The 15,742-nt window shown below is 37.0% G+C and overlaps 2 protein-coding genes across 2 annotated transcripts; both read right to left on the bottom strand.

The window, feature by feature from the left end:
• Positions 1-421: 421 nt before the first annotated feature.
• Positions 422-1,366, bottom strand: LOC129406019 (olfactory receptor 8J3-like). Its single transcript, XM_055143758.1, has one exon. It carries the CDS (start codon positions 1,364-1,366, stop codon positions 422-424), a length of 945 nt encoding a protein of 314 aa, XP_054999733.1.
• A 13,113-nt stretch (positions 1,367-14,479) lies between these two features.
• Positions 14,480-15,424, bottom strand: LOC129406018 (olfactory receptor 8J3-like). The gene has a single exon (XM_055143757.1). It carries the CDS (start codon positions 15,422-15,424, stop codon positions 14,480-14,482), a length of 945 nt encoding a protein of 314 aa, XP_054999732.1.
• Positions 15,425-15,742: the final 318 nt, after the last annotated feature.

The raw sequence follows: 15,742 nt of genomic DNA, 5'->3' as shown, positions 1-15,742 counted from the left end.
TTGTGAGACTTGTTGTTATTGTTTTTGGCATATCAGATATGCCATGGGTAGATTGCCAGGCTCTGCCATGAAGGCCAGATACTCTCAGTAGCTCGCTGAGCATTCCAAAAGGGATAGAGGAATCGAACCCGGGTTGGCCATGTGCAATGCAAAGGCCTTACCCACTGTGCTATCGCTCAAGCCCCTCCTCCCCCAAACAATTCTTGGCAAAGTAAATAATTAAGTCTTGTTCCTGGTTTAATATATATCTAATCGCTCAGTAAAATTGTTAATTCACTGTTTGTGAAATGTTAGCCTCCTTTAATGCCTTGGGGTACATGAAAACGTATAAGCAAACATCTTATGCTTCCTCCCTCTCTTTCTCTTTAGATAATGGCAGACTAATAGTCATTCATAAAAATTAAATTATTGCATTTTAAAATTACCTTGATTTAAAAGAACATAAATTTTTCATCAATCTCTTGAAGGCATCCTTCACATCCTTATTCCTCATGCTATAGATCACTGGATTTAGCATGGGGATTATCAGTGTATAAAACACAGAAGCCATTTTATCAGTGTCTAGTGAGTGTGTAGTCTGAGGCTGTAAATACATAAATAATAATGTCCCATAGAAAATTGTGACTGCCGTGATATGTGAAGCACAAGTAGAAAAGGCCTTTTTCCTACCTTCTGCTGAACGCATTCTGATAATGGACAAAGCAATGTTGAAATAAGAAACTACAACTATAGTCAGGGACAACATCAAATTAGTCCCTGCCGATATAAAAATCAACATTTCTGTAAAGGAGGTATCAGAGCAAGACAGTGCTAACAGAGGGACACTATCACAAAAAAAGTGATTGATTACATTGGAAGAACAATAAGCCATAGAGAATATGCTATATGAACACACAAATGAACTGAAAACAGCATAGAAGTATGTAAGAGATACTAGAAGGTAGCATTTTTGCCGTGATACCACCACCAAGTAGAGCAGAGGGTTGCAAATGGCCACATAGCGGTCATAGGCCATCACACCTAACATGCAAATCTCAGATATAATGAAAACCCCAAACACTCCAAGCTGGATAGCACATTCATAGTAGGTCATAGTCTTCTTCTTTACCAAGAAATTGATCAGCATTTTAGGGGCAATGACAGTAGAGTTTCCGAGATTGATGATAGCCAGATGCCGTAGGAAAAAATACATGGGGGTCTGAAGTCGAGAGTCCACGCTGGTGAGGATGATGATGCCCATGTTCCCTGCCAGCGTCATCCCATAGATGAGCAGGAAAGCGAAGAAGAGAGGAACCTGAAGGTCTGGACGGTGGGAGACACCGGTGAGGATGAACTCTGTGACCCAGGTGAAGTTTCCAGGAGCCATCGAAGCATTTGGAAGTTCATCTATTGTAGAACAAACGGGAGTGTGTTCCCAAACTGTAAGGAATTATTTTCTAATCACCCCTTTGCATGAAAATGACCGTTTATGAGTAGTATTCACTGAAATCAAGTGCAACTCATTTATTAAACACAAGGCACAGGATTTAATATATATTCTTTAAAGTCTTTAAGTTTTTTCAAAGCATGTGCTAGGTCCCTTGATCTATCTCCCTGACACAATAAGTACTATTTTAAGAAAAGACATGGCTTCCTATTCTGTTATACCATAAGAAACATTAAAGTAGAAAACAAAGGAAAATATTCTGTATTGAGGCAGAATAAATGACAGAATAAAAATTGGAACAGCAAACAAAAATGCCTATCTTTGTTGTTTCTGACATCAAACATCACAGTTTCTCTTAACTTCTTTGTATGATGCTTATTTATTTACCAAAGATTGTTGGCTGTATTTTTCCCCCCAAGTAAGGTTATAGCTTCAAGTAAAGTACTTCTTCCTTAACTTATAAGAACTTCAGTTTAAATGATAATCACTGCATCATTGTATCACTGTCATCCCATTGCTCAAGCGAGCACCAGAAACATGTCAATTGTGAGACTGGTTGTTACTCACATAATAGTAACAACAATAATAATAAATCTGGAAATAAAATGTGTGAATAAGATCACTGAGATTTGCAATATGTGCAATGAGGAAATTTACCTAGAACATGCAAAATGATAACCTGGTAAAATGATTTCACACAGGTTATTAGTTAAGATAACATCTTTTGGGCCATAGAAATTACATAGGGATCAAGACATTTGCTTTGTTATTCTTAATGGAGAAACACTAAATGCCTTCCCTCTAAGATCAGGGATAAGACAAGGATGCCCACTCTCACCACTTCTGTTCAACATAGTACTGGAAGTACTTGCATTAGCAATTAGGCAAGAAAAAGACATTAAGGGTATACAGATAGGAAAGGAAGAAATCAACCTCTCACTATTTTCAGATGACATGATTCTATACCTAGAGAATCCTAAAACCTCCACCAAGAAACTCCTAGAAACAATAGACTTGTACAGCAAAGTTGCAGGCTATAAAATCAACACCCAAAAATCCATGGCCTTCCTATATGCAAATAGTGAGTCAGAGGAAAGTGACATAAAAAAAATCCCATTCACAATTGTGCCTCAGAAGATCAAGTACCTAGGAATCAGCCTAACTTAGGAAGTAAAGGATCTCTACTAGGAAAACTACAAAACACTACTCAATGAAATAAAAGAGGACATGAGGAAATGGAAACATATTCCCTGCTCATGGATAGGAAGACTTAACATTGTCAAAATGGAAATACTCCCCAAAGCACTATACAGACTCAATGCGGTCCCTATAAGGATACCCATGAAATTCTTCAAAGAAATTGATCAAACATTCCTTAAATTCATATGGAACAATAAACGCCCACGAATAGCTAAAGCAATTCTTGGAAAAAGATGATGGGAAGCATCACCCTCCCCAACTTCAAACTGTAATACAAAGCAGTAACAATTAAAACAGCATGGTACTGGAACAAAGGCAGAGCCGCTGATCAATGGAACAGGGTGGAATATTCCTACATGCAATCCAAAATATATGATCACCTGATCCTTGATAAGGGGGCAAGAAATGTGAAATGGAACAAGGAAAGCCTCTTCAACAAATGGTACTGGCATAACTGGACAGCCACATGCAGAAAAAATGGGCTTAGACATCGACCAAACACCATGCACAAAAGTCAGATCAAAACGGATTAAAGACCTCAACATCAGACCACAATCCATAAGTTACATTGAAGACAAGGTCGGCAAAACCCTTCACGGTATTGAAGCTAAAGGTATCTTCAAAGATGACACGGAACTAAGTAATCAAGTAGAAACAGAGATAAACAAATGGGACTATATTAAACTAAAAAGATTCTGCACCGCAAAAGACACAGTGACCAGAATTCAAAGGCAATCTACAGAATGGTAAAGGATATTCACCCAATACCCATCCGATAAAGGATTGATAACAAGGGTATATAAATCACTGGTTTACCTCTACAAAAAGAAAACATCCAGCCCCATCAAAAAATGGGGTGAAGAAATGAACAGGAACTTTCTCAAGGAAGAAATAAGAATGGCTAAAAGGCACATGAAAAAATGCTCTTCATCACTAATCATCAGGGAGATGCAGATCAAAACAACTGTGAGATACCACCTCACACCACAGAGACTGGCTCACATCCAAAAGAACAAAAACAACCGCTGTTGGCGTGGATGTGGGGAGAAAGGAACCCTCCTACACTGCTGGTGGGAATGTCGACTGGTTCAGCCCTTTTGGAAAACAATATGGACGATTCTCAAAAAATTAGAAATTGAGCTTCCATTTGGCCCAGCAATACCACTCCTGGGAATATACCCCGGAAAAGCAAAAAAATATATATAGTCAAAATGACATCTGCACCTGTATGTTTATCGCAGCAGTTTACAATAGCCAGAATCTGGAAAAAGACCAAATGCCCGAGAACAGATGACTGGCTAAAAAACTTTGGTACATCTACACAATGGAATACTATGCAGCTGTTAGAAAGCATGAAGTCATGAAATTTGCATACAAGTGGATCAACATGGAAAGTATCATGTTGAGTGAAATGAGTCAGAAAGAAAGAGACAGACACAGAAAGATTGCACTTATATGTGGAATATGAAATAGCAGAGAGGTACGAGCTAGCAATGATGCAACCACTGGCAGAAAGCCCTCTGGACTTGGTCACTAAATACTAGAATACAGAAATATAGAACCTCATGGCCGTTACTGTGGCCACAGGACCTCATATCTCCTCATTCTCAGCAATGGAAAACAAATTATCAAATGCTTCTTTTCCAACAGGTCAGACTCTGGGGGGGAAACTCCAAACAATAATAATGAGTTGTTTTGTTTGTATGTAATCAAAGTAAAGAGAAAGTAAAGTGAAATTGACCAACTACACAGGCAGGGTGGGGGGCTGGGGGGCAGGGAGGGTGGGTGGGAGGTTTACTGTGGTTCTTGGTGGTGGAATATATGCACTGGTGAACGGATGGGTGTTCGAGCATTATGTAACTGAGACTTAAGCCTGAAAGCTTTGTAACTTTCAACATGGTGATTCAATAAAAAAAAGTAAATTATTAAATTAAAAAAAGATATTTGCTTTGCATATAATCTCAAACCTTCTTTAATCTCTGACCCTGTGTGTGGTTTCCTGAGCACATCAGGGGTCATTTCTGGACACAGGCCCAGGAATGAGCCTGAGCAACACTGGATGAGACCCAAGATCCACTTCTCCCAACAACTGCCCCACAGTGCTACTGAAATCTAGTGTGCTACTAGTTGTAGACTTCCTTAGAAATTGCAATAATAAATTTTTAATGAATAGCATAAATAAGAATTTGTCCAAATCCTAAATTTTGGTGGCAAAACTTCTTAGTATATGTTTTTCCAATTTACATATTTTAGAGTATATCTAAGCATACATAAATATATATTTTCATAAATATGTATATAATATATATTTCTATTCTAATAATTACCTTCTTTGGTTTTCAAGCTTCAAAGTTTCATTAGCATAGTAATTGGCTATTATATCCTTTTTATCTCATGTCCTGTACTCTCATATTATCTGGTAGAAAAATGAAAGTTATTAATGCTTTTTGTGAATGCATGATTTATAAGGTATTTTTAGAATAAATGAAAAGCGTTTCAGCCTTGTTTTCAATACTTTCTAGAGTTACGTAGAAAAATCTTCGGTTATACTCTTTTACTAGGCCTGTATATCTCTGTTTTTAATTTATATTGACGTTTTTCAAATTATGTTATTGAGTAGATGAGAGACATTGGAGGTTTGCTATCTGAAAGAGTTCTTCATAGGTAGCCTTGACTCCAAGCAATCAGACACTGAAAAAGAATGTAGCATCAAATAAGGCTAACAAACTTGAATTTGGAGTTATAAATATTTTTGTGATTATACTCTAGATATTTAAAATTTCAGGAATAATGCTAGTGAAATCTGGAAAGGTAAAAATATAGGTGAATTGTCTTTAAATTATCATCACATTTTGAAGTCTAATAACTAATAGCCTTAAAGGCGTGTTACAGGTACTTTATTTTTTTTCTTTTTTTTTTTTTTGGGTCACACCCAGCAATGCTCAGGGGTTACTCCTGGCTTTGCACTCAGGAATTACTCCTGGCAGTGCTTGGGGGACCATATGGGATGCCGGGGATCGAACCCCGGTCGGCCGCGTACAAGGCAAACGCCCTACCCGCTGTGCTATCGCTCCGGCCCCACAGGTACTTTAATAGGTATTTATAGGTAAGTATATCCATGTAGTAAGAATTCCAATTACTTACAGTTTCCATTACTTATTATTTTCTTTTGTTGTAAAACTATAAGACAAAAATGAAAAGAATAATTCCTTTTATTATTATTATTATTTTTTTGCATATTGAATATACCACGGGTAGCTTGCCAGGCTCTGCTGTGCAGGCGAGATACTCTTGGTAGCTTGCCAGGCTCTCCAAGAGGGGCAGAAGAATCAAACTCGGGTCGGCTGCAAGCAAGGCAGACTCCCTACCACTGTGCTATCACTCCAACACAGAATAGTTCCTTTTTAACTTACCTTTTTCAGGTCAGGTTATTAGAAAATGTCATTTGATCTTTGTATTTTATTTCCTCTATCTATATGTTATAAAGTTTTGCCCTATTGTATCAGAAATCCAGTGTCTTGAACTTTCTAAATTTTTATATCTCCTTGAAGTGTGTCTAATATACAGTTCTTGAGATCTTTTCAACTAACATATTGTAGAAGTTTTTTTATTACAATATAAACAGTTTATCTAAACATGTCTCATTATTGCTATGATGGCATATCATTATTTTATGTAGACATTTGTGTTATCAAATTTGATGAACACATTTCCTGAGGTTTGTTTTCAAAGAAGAGCATAATTTGCATTTTGGGTCATTGTATATATAGTTTTGTTACATAAGTCAGCCTATGAAAAATAATGTTTTCAAATTAGCTAATATTATAGAATTAAAATTCATTTGGTTATAAAATAATTTATGAATATAAGACACAATGACTTCAGTTCCTGTTTGGAAATATGAAAACTAATCATATGTACAAATATTCCCTCAAAATGAGTCCTGGAAATGATGATCTATTTATTTCTAAGATTGAATCTTGGAAAGAAACCTTTGTTAAATCACTGAAGTAGTTGGTAATATACATTCAATGCCTTTCAAAATGAAAGTGAGATGACTCATTTTAGGGATAGCTTCAGAACCTTAAGTCTATTAAACAAAAATAAGACATACTTTCTACTCACCTTAAGAGAGAATCAACCTCATGTGTTCAGTGGAATTTCTACATGACTATGACATGATTTGATGGGCTTTTATAAGTCTGTAAACACAGTTGATTCTAGGATACATACTTCCCCCCCATCTTTAGGGAATATGCCATCTGGGGCTGGTTTCTCAACAAGATTTATATTTAGGAGTTTAACTAGTCTCTTGAGTGTTCTCTATGACTGGTGGTGCTTTTATCAGCGAATTGTTATCGATGACAGATAAGAGACATAGTAATTTATGTATGTCTATCAAAGTAACTGATTTTCATTCAAAAATTTTTTATTGCAGCTGTGTACTATTGAAGAGCTTAACAGGAGTGGTTTAGCAGTGAAATTTGAAAAAAGGTATCACAGGTTTGAGCTGATACCTTATTATGTTTTATTTATGTTAACACGATACTAAGTAATGAGCACTTTTATACTCATTGACTATCTATATGTCTTCTTTGTGAGCATATGGGATTGGCCTTGTTCATAAGATTGACCTTGTGCAAGATTAGTGCGCTATCTCTCTGGCTCTTCTTTGCCCTACTTTTTGAGGTGGCTGCTTTTGTTGTTGCTATTGTTGTTGCTGTTACTGAGCTTTGTCAGTACTCAATAGATTTTGGAATCTTAATCTTGCATCGGGTGTTAACATTTTTTCCAATCCTTTCATTTCAGCCTGAATTTCTTTTTTTTTTTAATATTTATTAAATCACCATGTGGAAAGTTACAAAGTTCTCAGGTTTATATGTCAGTTATATAATATTCAAACACCCATCCCTTCACCAGTGCCCACATTTCTTTAGCCAGTGAGAAACATGGGAAATTTCATATAGACCCACTGGCTATTTTTGTTAGTATTATCTATTCCAATGGAATCAGGTCATTGAAATTCCCTTTGATGTCCAGATATTAGAGTGTGGAGTGTTCAGTCTCAACGTATTTTATGGTATCTGTTCAAATCTCCAGATATTTTGACTCAACTTGCGTCTGTTTGTATGTGTGTGTGTGTGTGTGTGATATAAGATATGATTATAGTTTCAATTCTTTACACGTGGTTTTCCAGTTTTCCCAGTACCATTTGTTGAAGAAGTTTTCTTTTTTAAACTTTTTATTTATTATTATTACTATTCTTTCTTTTTGAGTCATACCCGGAGATGCACAGGGGTTACTCCTGGCTCATGCACTCAGGAATTACTCCTGGCAGTGCTCAGGGGACCATATGGGATGCTGGGAATCAAACTCGGGTTTGCTGCATGCAAGGCAAACACCCTACCCGCTGTGCTATTGCTCCGGGCCCCTCTGGAATTCTCTTGCCTCAAGGAGAAACCCCCCAATTGTTTACTCAACAGGGTGGAAACTTTTCCAGGTAACTTAAAAACAGTGCCAGCAGGGAATATGACAATTTTTGGTTTCCTGGCCAGGAATTTTTCAGATAAGTTAGTAGGAAATGAGACTTTTCTGAGTAATTAAGATGTGTTAATAGACTTATGTTCTCTGGGGGCTTCTAAGCATTGCTCAGGAGTCCAGGGGTACTTTTCCACTCATGCTCAGCTAATAGGTAGGGTAGTTCATTAGGGTAGGTCTGAGAGTATGGTACTTCTTGGATCCTATAAGTTTCCCATGTCCTGTGCCACAGAACTACACCTGGCAGTTTTCAGAGATGGTGTGATATCAGGGTTTGAATTCAGGTCCCAGAACACGCAAACCATATGCCCCTCACCTTTGAGCTAATTTCCCAACCCCTAACTGGTTTAGTTGTTTCACTGTATAACTGTCATTCCATTGTTCATCAATTTACTCGAGTGGGCACCAGTAATGTCTCCATTCATCCCAGCCCTACGATTTTAGCAACCTCTCCTTCCTTGTTTTTCACAACAATTAGAGGCTCTTTTCAGGGTGAGGGGAATGAGACTGTTATTGTTACTGTTGTTGGCATATACAATACGCCTCGAGGAGCTTGCCAGACTCTTCTGTGCTTAGTTGTTTAGAGTAGTGGAAAATGCTACAGCCACACTTTAAAGCATTCGATATCAGGTCTATGTAATGTTTCTAGTTGTTTTTCATTTTTCTAAATGCTGTGCGTTGAATGTACATTTTCTTCTTTGGTTCTCTGTATTCTGAGATTGCTAGACTTTTTTAAAAATTACAAGTGGTATGTCTTGTGAGTCTGCACACCATACTAAACAGGTTTCATATGATCAAAAATTGGAAATTAACATACTGTCAAGAGAAGATCATCAATTTGATTTGGGAATCATGAAAACATCTTTTATCACTAATTATTTCTAATCTCCTGTGGTATATTAATGAGTCACTGAGAGTATAAGAATATAGGTGACTATTTGACTGTCTAGCCAATTTTGTTTTTGGTTTTGGGCCACACCTCAGAAGTGTTCAGGACGCCTCCTGGTTCTGAACTCAGGAATCAGTCCTCACAGGACTCAGAGAACCATGGAAGGTGTTAGGGATCAAACCCAGGTTGGTTTGTGTGCAAGGCAAGCACTCTGCCCGCTGCATGGTTCTTCTAGCTTCAGAAATGATCGGTATATGCTTATGCTTTTCTTATCCACTACACTTATAGGGTAGGACAAAAGGAAGGCAAATTTGTTACTAAACACATTATGTAGGTCATTTGGACTAAGGGCAAACCATAAAATTAACATTTTCTTGCCATAAAAACCAAAAATTTTCTCCTTAAGCACTGTACAAATATTCTAACTTACACAACTGGACTCTAAGATGATTCATAGTGGGTGAATTACTTGATTGAAGTAAGTTACCTGATTGAATGTATCCCTCAAGGATGGGGTGAGCATTCTTGGAGAGTGGAGAATTATTTCTCACTTTTCCCATATAAAGTTGTCTTCTACTTCCCACCTGCTTTCAGGACCCTTCACCTTTCACAAATAGGAAAGATCTGTTTGGGGGAGTTACTATCATGGAGTTCTGCCTAATGGATGAGCCAATGAATTTTACAAAGGAATTCAGAATTTTAGTACCAATTCTCCTACACTGAAGTCTTCTATGCTTTGCTAAGAATTATTCTTAGTAAAGTGTTTATGAGCTGTCTCAGTTTTTACTATTATATATTCCCCCTCTTCCCTCCTCACTGAGAAAACTGTTTTATTTTACCTTGCCAGTCTACCTCTTTTGAAATTACTTTTTTTTTTGGATTTTTGGGTCACATCTGGCCATACACAGGGGTTACTGCTGACTCTGCAGCCAGGAAATACTTTTAGTGGTGCTCAGGGGACCATATGGGATGCTGGGAATCGAACATGTGTTGGCCGCGTGTAAGGCAAATGTCCTATATGCTATACTATTGCTCCAGCCATTAAAATTAATTTTTAATATAATTAATTTTTAAATATACATAAAATATGTGTACTTTATGTGATATCAATCTCTAAAGTATTTTAAGTGTACAATACAGTATTGTTAAATACAGGTGCAAATTTGGACACTGTGTATTTAGATTTTGGTTATCCTACATAACATGCACATGATTAAATGTATCGTACAATTATAGATTACTATCGAAATATAAAGAGTTATTGGTAACCTCTTGAAAGGTTTTAACATGCTTGCTTGTATTCTCTTATAAACATTTTCCATCCCTCTTGGAGAAGCAGGCAAGCTACTGAGAGTATCCTGCCTGCATGGAAGAGCCTGGCAAGCTCCCTGTGGTGTATTGGATAGCCAAATACAGTAACAATAACAAGTCTCATTCCCCTGACCCTAAAAGAGCCTCTAATCGTTGGGAAAGTAAGGAGAGGCAGCTAAAATCTCAGGGCTGGGATGAGTGGAGACGTTACTGGTTCCCGCTCCAGCAAATCGATGAACAATGGGATGACAGTGATACAGTGACAGTGATTAGTATACTGATTAGTTTATTTCAGAAAAGGATATTTCTTTTAATCATCTTAATTTTTGCATTTTGAATATGTTCCTAACAATGCGTAGAGCATATAAAACACAAAAGATATACAAAGATGACTGATTATTCAATATTTAGGTATGGTTCTGTAAGTTAGAAATGATCTGGTTTATGGGCTGGAGCAATAATACAGCAGGTAGGGCATTTGCCTTGCATCTTGCTCACCTAAGTTTGATCCTTAGCACTGCATATGTTCCTCTGAGCACCACCAGCAGTAATTCCTGAATGCAAAGCCAGTAGTAAGCCCTATCACCAAGTGTTGACCAAAACACACAAAAAAATAAAATAAAAAATTTTGGTTTACAGAGTTTTTCTCCATAATTCTTAAAAATTAATCTGTTTGTCTATTTTAGTATGCAAAGTCAATTCTGAAAATAATAAAAAAGTAGTAACAAGCAATGGTGGAATATGCATTCACTTATAAATAAATATAACTATGCTTTGTTTTAAAAAAATAAACTTAGGCTAAGGAGAGTATCTGAATAGACTGATCTATGAGACTTGTACTCCACAAAAAACAGGCATTACTGGGAAGTAGGCTTCCATGATGGAGGTCCTGTAAGCATTTTTATCTTTGCTACTTCTCCCAGAGAATATTCCTTACTTTAGAGGTCCTCAGTCACATACCTCCTATGCCCTCTCAGTGACATAGTGCCTTTGCACTGTCTGTCACCTAGTTCCAGTTGGCTTGTATTAGCTTAGCCTGCTTAGCCTTATATAGACAAACAGATGTTTGTAAGTGATTACCCTTGTTTTTTTCCTATGATTGTTGATCAAAGGCAATAAAGAATTATGGAGAAGGGACCAGTACAATAATAGTTAGAAATAATCACTCTGGACAAGAACTTAGTGTTGAGAGTAGACAAAGGGATACACATGATAATGTTTAAAAATCAGTACTGCAACCCATAATACCCAAAAGTGAAGAGAGAGAGAGAGTGTGTGAAAGAGAATCAGGACTCTCAGTCCACAAGGGCGTGAGCTCCCGGATCCTTGCTTTTCTCTCTTATGTCCTTTTGTTTTCTGAATTATTGAGGTTCCTCTGCTTCACACTCATTTACCCAGGGCTGGTCCCTGCAAGCAATCAGTAGGGGAAACATGAAAACTAAAAAATTTGCTGGTGTAACTTGTTTCCCTCTGTGGCAGCACTTTTCTTCCCTCCCTCTCTCTCCCTCTCTCTCCCTCTCTCTCTCTCTCTTTCTCTCTCCTTTCCAAAATATGTATTATATTTTGAAATAATAAATAATGTATACATACATATTACATTCTGAAATAATATAAATAATATGTACATATTATTTGAGAATATTGTGAAGAATATATTAAACATATTTGCTATTTGAAATAAAAATGCAACAGTTTATCATTTCATTTATCATGCCTTACCAAATTCATTTGCAATATTCAAATAATTCTGTCAACTTTCACAAAAGAGTTCGATCTGTGACATCTAGTCAATCTATTTAAAAATGCTATAATACTCAAAATAATCTACTTATAAGGAAGATAATGAAACCTAGTGACATAGTATGGGTGCAAATGTTTGCTTTCTAAGTGAACTATTCTAGCTCTATATTTGGTATTGTATAGGGTCCTTCAAGTCCCACCAGAAGTGGTCCCTGAGCACAGAACTAAGAGTAAGCCATGAGCACAGCCAGATACAGTTCAAAAATCAAAACAACAACAAAGTTAATAGCTAACTATGGAGTTACTGGTCAATGATCATGAATTTCTAAGATAGTACATAAGAATCGTGAGATAATAATGAGGTTCAAGTAAAATAAACTACAATTACATTGATCTTTAATGAAGAACTGGATTTTTAGAAGCAAGTATTACTGTTACTTTTTTTGAGATGTGAGAATTTATTCTCTTTCTTCCTTTTCCCCAATGTCCCTAAGGAAATTGATTTGATGATTATGCTCAAATCATCTGAGAGATTAAAAAAATGTTTTGTGGTGCTTGTTAATTATCTCAGATACTCTACATATTCCCTGGTGAAATATGTAGCAACAGATTGGTGGTGTCTTCAATAGCATGGAGACCGGCCTGAGATGTTCAGTCATTTACAGTCAAGGATTAAAGTAGTTCTGGAAAATATTCAGACTAGTTTTGTCTAAGTAAATTAGAGCCATTCCAAAAGTCAGGATAAATTTTAAATGAGTTATCATCAGTGTATAATTGCATAGATTATTCAAATTATAATATATACTAGATAGCGGGTTAAAAGATCATCTAAGCTAGGAATATATTAATATTGCCATATTCAAAGGATTTGAAGTTTATTTATGTTGCAATCTTCTCAAAGTCATGAACAGTAAGCAGAAATATAAGATTGAATGCCTCATTTTTAAATGAATGATATGTATCCCTCGAGCTTCTATAGGGTAAAAGTATAATGTGGTATATTACTATAATTATTGCTAAATTTTAGTGTTTCCTTAACTCAAGTCTTAGCATGTGGAGCCTTAGTACATTTGGTAGGGAGCTTGCCGTACATGTAGCTCACTTGGGTTCTATCCATGGTATCGTATGTGGTCCTCGGAGCCCACAGGAGTGATCCCTGAGAGCAAAGCAATGAGTAATTCATGAGAACTGCTGGGTGTGACCCCCAAAGGCTCCTCCCAACCAAGAACGTAAATAGAAAATGAGGTATAAGGCAGTATATTCAATCTCTGGATAGATTATTCTACTTATCTATGGATGGAATATACCTTTTTTTCTCTGGATGGAATATACCTTTTTTTCTGATATTCATGCTTAAGAATAGAGAGCAATTGACAGTTATTTAAAATGGATTTAAACTATACAATCTGATGTTTTAAGACAGAAAAGTCAAGCTCATTCTCAGCGTCATTAAAGAGGCAAATTAATAGGGTCTGGATAGGTACTACAGCAGTTAGGGCCCTTGTCTTCCTTGTGTCTGATGTATCTGACCCAGTTTAGATTTCTGGCACCTCATAATCTTAGCACTGAGCACTACTAGGAGTAGGCCCTGAGCACTGCCACGTGTGCTTCCTCCAAAATGCAAATTAAGCAGGATTATGTCTCTGGGATACCCACTGCTATGACTCTACAACACTAACAGTTTCAGTGTTGCTAGAATTTTTGTAAAACTGAAACACTCAGATTAACATGGAAATAAAAATTATATGTATATAAAAAAGACTTAAAAATTACTCTTCAAACACCCATTTTCTTTTATTTCCAAGAGAAGAAAAATACCCATAATTTCATGGAGCCATTGACATATATGTATCACACATATTAGAATATCATGATTTGGTTAGATTTTAGCACTGTAGCACTGCCATACCATTGTTCATCGATTTGCTTGACTGGGCACCAGTAGCGTCTCCATTGTGAGACTTGTTGTTATTGTTTTTGGCATATTGGATACGCCATGGGTAGATTGCCAGGCTCTGCCACAAAGGCTGGATACTCTCAGTAGCTTGCTGAGCATTCCAAAAAGGATGGAAGAATCGAACCCGGGTTGGCTTTGTGCAATGCAAAGGCCTTACCCCCTGTGCTATCGCTCCAGCCGCTTCTTAACCAAAAAATTCTTGGCAAAGTAAATAAATTAAGTCTTGTTCCTGGATTAATATATTTCCAATAGCTCAGTAGAATTGTTAATTCACTGTTTGTCAAATGTTAGCCGCCTTTAATGCCTTGGAGTACATGGAAACATCTAAGCAAACATCTTATGCCCCCTCCCTCTCTTTCTCTTAAGATAATGGCTGACTAATAGTCATTTATAAAAATTAAATTACTGCATTTTAAAATTACCTTGATTTAAAAGAACATAAATTTTTCATCAATCTCTTGAAGGCATCCTTCACATCCTTATTCCTCATGCTATAGATCACTGGATTTAGCATGGGGATTATCAGTGTATAAAACACAGAAGCCATTTTATCAGTGTCTAGTGAGTGTTTAGTCTGAGGCTGTAAATACATAAATAATAATGTCCCATAGAAAATTGTGACTGCCGTGATATGTGAAGCACAAGTAGAAAAGGCCTTTCTCCTACCTTCTGCTGAACGCATTCTGAGAATGGACAAGGCAATGTTGAAATAAGAAATTGCAACTATACTCATGGACAACAACAAATTAGTCCCTGCCAATATAAAAATCACCATTTCTGTAAAGGAGATATCAGAGCAAGACAGTGCTAACAGAGGGACACTATCACAAAAAAAGTGATTGATTACATTGGAAGAACAATAAGCCACAGAGAATATGCTGTATGAACACACGAAAGAATTGACAACAGCGTAGAAGTATGTAAGGGATACTAGAAGGTAGCATTTTTGCCGTGATACCACCACTAAGTAGAGCAGAGGGTTGCAAATGGCCACATAGCGGTCATAGGCCATCACAGCTAACATGCAAACCTCAGATACAATGAAAACCACGAACACTCCGAGCTGGATAGCACATTCATAGTAGGTCATAGTTTTCTTCTTTACCAAGAAATTGATCAGCATTTTAGGGGCAATAACAGTAGAGTTTCCGAGATTGATGATAGCCAGATGCCGGAGGAAAAAGTACATGGGGGTGTGAAGTCGGGAGTCCACGCTGGTGAGGATGATGATGCCCATGTTCCCTGCCAGGGTCATCCCATAGATGAGCAGGAAAGCGAAGAAGAGAGGAACCTGAAGGTCTGGACGGTTGGAGACACCGGTGAGAATGAACTCTGTGACCCAGGTGAAGTTTCCAGGAGCCATTGAAGCATTTGGAAGTTTATCTGTTGTCGAACAAACAGGAGTGTGTTCCCAAACTGTAAGGAATTATTTTCTAATCACCTCTTTGGATGACAATGACCATTTATGATTAGTATTCCCTGAAATCAAGCAAAACTTATTTATTAAACACAAGTTACTGGATTTAATGTATATTCTTTAAAGTCCTTTGTAAGAGTTTTCTTCAAAGCATGTGCTCCATCTCTTTGATCTATCTCCCTGACAGAGTAAGTACTATTTTAAGAAAAGACATGGCTTTCTATTGTGTTATACCATAAGAAACATTAAAGTATCAAAAAAAAG

The sequence above is a fragment of the Sorex araneus genome, chromosome 6 (genome assembly GCF_027595985.1).
Source record: "Sorex araneus isolate mSorAra2 chromosome 6, mSorAra2.pri, whole genome shotgun sequence".
NCBI classification, from domain to species: Eukaryota; Metazoa; Chordata; class Mammalia; order Eulipotyphla; family Soricidae; genus Sorex; species Sorex araneus.
Note: the sequence above shows the minus strand (reverse complement) of the source record. Positions and strands in the feature narration are given on the sequence as shown.